This window comes from Crocodylus porosus, unplaced genomic scaffold, assembly GCF_001723895.1.
Source record: "Crocodylus porosus isolate Cpor-Errol unplaced genomic scaffold, CroPor_comp1, whole genome shotgun sequence".
In the NCBI taxonomy this organism is placed as follows: domain Eukaryota; kingdom Metazoa; phylum Chordata; order Crocodylia; family Crocodylidae; genus Crocodylus; species Crocodylus porosus.
This window is the reverse complement of record NW_017728920.1, coordinates 4,753,500-4,755,936: the sequence shown is the minus strand read 5'-3', so window position 1 is coordinate 4,755,936 and position 2,437 is coordinate 4,753,500. Positions and strand designations below refer to the sequence as shown.

At 38.1% G+C, this 2,437-nt stretch overlaps 1 protein-coding gene across 3 annotated transcripts in view; it reads right to left on the bottom strand.

Moving 5' to 3' along the window:
* The window catches only part of MYPN (myopalladin), a 90,026-nt gene extending 88,402 nt beyond the window's left edge, over positions 1-1,624 (bottom strand). For all 3 annotated transcript variants that reach the window (XM_019538482.1, XM_019538483.1, XM_019538484.1), the window contains exon 1: positions 647-1,624. In XM_019538482.1, coding sequence (XP_019394027.1) covers positions 647-1,566 — 920 coding nt within the window. In that variant the 5' untranslated portion in view covers positions 1,567-1,624. The remainder of the gene's footprint in view (positions 1-646) is intronic.
* Positions 1,625-2,437: the final 813 nt, after the last annotated feature.

The window sequence follows — 2,437 nt, the reverse complement described above, 5'->3', positions numbered from 1 at the left end:
CTAGGCATCAGGAGGCACTACTTCACGGTCAGGGCGGCTAGGATCTGGAACCAACTTCCAAGAGAAGTGGTGCTGGCCCCTACCCTGGGGGTCTTTAAGAGGAGGCTAGATGAACACTTTGCTGGGGTCATTTGATCCCAGTACTCTTTCCTGCCATGGCAGGGAGTCGGACTTGATGATCTGCTCAGGTCCCTTCTGACCCTACCAACTATGAAACTATCTACATATTTATTTCATAATTTTAAAAAGTCTCTTGCTTATGCAATCCTGTATATTTTCAGTTTAAATGTTTTTGTATTTCTTACTTATTAGCATTAACATAGGTATTTTCAGTTTGTTCACTGTGAAATTTGCTCAGTTTCTGTAAAAGAAATAATCTTTCTCAGCGATTTAATTGCAGAAGACTTGCCTCTTTAACAACTGTTCTCTAAAATTTAACGGGAAAATTGTCCTTAAATGTCTGAAATTAAAATATTAATAACTTTCTGGATAATTTAAGGAAGACAGTTGGATTTATTTCTAATCAATGTTAATAACCAAAAACCAAGAATTGCTTCTACAAATTACTATAAAATATATTTTAGCAGGGTAGGGCATATACCTACCATTATCATAATGTAAAATGGCAAGAGTCGAATATGTTTACCTGACTTCAGGTGCTGGAATTCCTACCACAATGCAGTCCAATTGCACTTTGGTTCCTTCAGGAACTTCCCTGCTCTTCAGTTTCTGAGTAAAGCGTGGTGGTTGTCCAATAGGCTCATCAGAATAGAAAGATGTAGGTGCTGACTCTGTGCTTGCCAGTTGATTCATAGCTGCAGAGTTTGCCTCTTGTTGATCACCTGTTTTTTCAAGTGCATGCTCTGAGTTATTATCGGAGTCTTCAGGTGTTGGAATAGAAAGTCTCTCTCTGTTTTCTGATAGAGTTGGGAAACTAGAACTACCTTTTTGAGCATCCCTGTTTTTAGAATCAAATTTGCTCCTGTAGTTTTTGCATGTTCTAGGTCTTATTCTTTCTGAATTATGTGCTTTGAAAAGTGAGGACAGCTCTTCAATAAAATCTGCTGCCTTATTTAGGAATTCTTTCTTTGATTCGGCTTCAGAAGGAAGCTGTTGTTTCTTTAGCTCCTGAGAGCTCCTCTTGGAACCACTGACATGATCATGACAGAAGTTTGAGTGCAGAGCATTGTCTGAAGTTGGCAAAGCTGTAGACTGGGCCACTTGTTTATTTGAAACTTTTCTCACAGAGTTTTTCAGCTGATCAGAGGGATAATATGTCAGTTGTTCATCCTGCTTACTTTCAGGTGGATTCTGATCAATTGCTTGTCTTGCCAGATTTACACTTTCATCTAACTCTTCTTGGCTCAGAAAGGCAGAGAGATCTGGAAGGTCATCTTGGCCAGTTACCTCATCTGAATTCCCAGAAGTATTGCCATAATGGAAAGTGTGTGGAGATGGTTCTGATCTACTTCTTTCACTGTTCCCTTGATGTTTAGTGTCAGCTAAATAACTCTCTCTCAGAAGTTGAGATATTGAAGTAGAAGATTCTAAACTGTCGTCTTGCATGCTGTCAACAGAAAGGACAAATAGGACCACACCTCACCAACAGCACAGAGTTATATAGGCCTCTGAAAAGCAGAATACAGTGTTTTAAGTGCCGTTGCATGCTGACAATTAGCTGCAAATAAGGCCCCTTCTTTTTAAATAAAGTTGCTTCTCTGTGTATCAGGTTCAGACACTCAACTTTACTAGTTAAAATATTTTTTATTACTTTTTACTCTTGGCAGTCTTGCAGAGTTAAAACAGCTCTGGAATAATGGCATGTATTCTATTTCAGGTAACATGCCATAAACAGAATTGTTAACTCAGTTAAAATTACAAAATTTTGGTTATAGGTGAGCCAGAAAGACTTATGAAGAACTGGCAATCAGGGGAAAATTACAATACTTTTAAATTGAGGAAATTTAATCTGCACCTTGCTGAGAGACAATAAATATTTTGACCTCACAAAATCATCTTGAGGAGATAAATATATACAAAATAATTTTTCATTGAAAACTCGTAAAAGATGTTGCATTACAGGAAAATGCAGGTACAACATCTAGTATACTTTACTCCGATTCCCAGGATGCAATTAATGTGCCAAATTATGAACATCTTACAGTGTGGATAAGATGATGCATGATACTTATTTTGTAAATTAAATATGTAAAATAAAGAAAAATGGACCTCTATCGTATAGTTCAACTTGACTGTCCTTTGTGTTACCAGCTACTTAAACCCCTTTCTTGGAGCCATGGGGCACCTACAGGTGTACTGCACACCTGCTCCAATGAGTGCTAATTAGCACACGGAGCAGACTCAGTTAATCAAGTCTGCTGGAGTGTGCTAATTGGCACGCACCAGTAGCCTTTGCGTCATGTATATTTAGCATCCT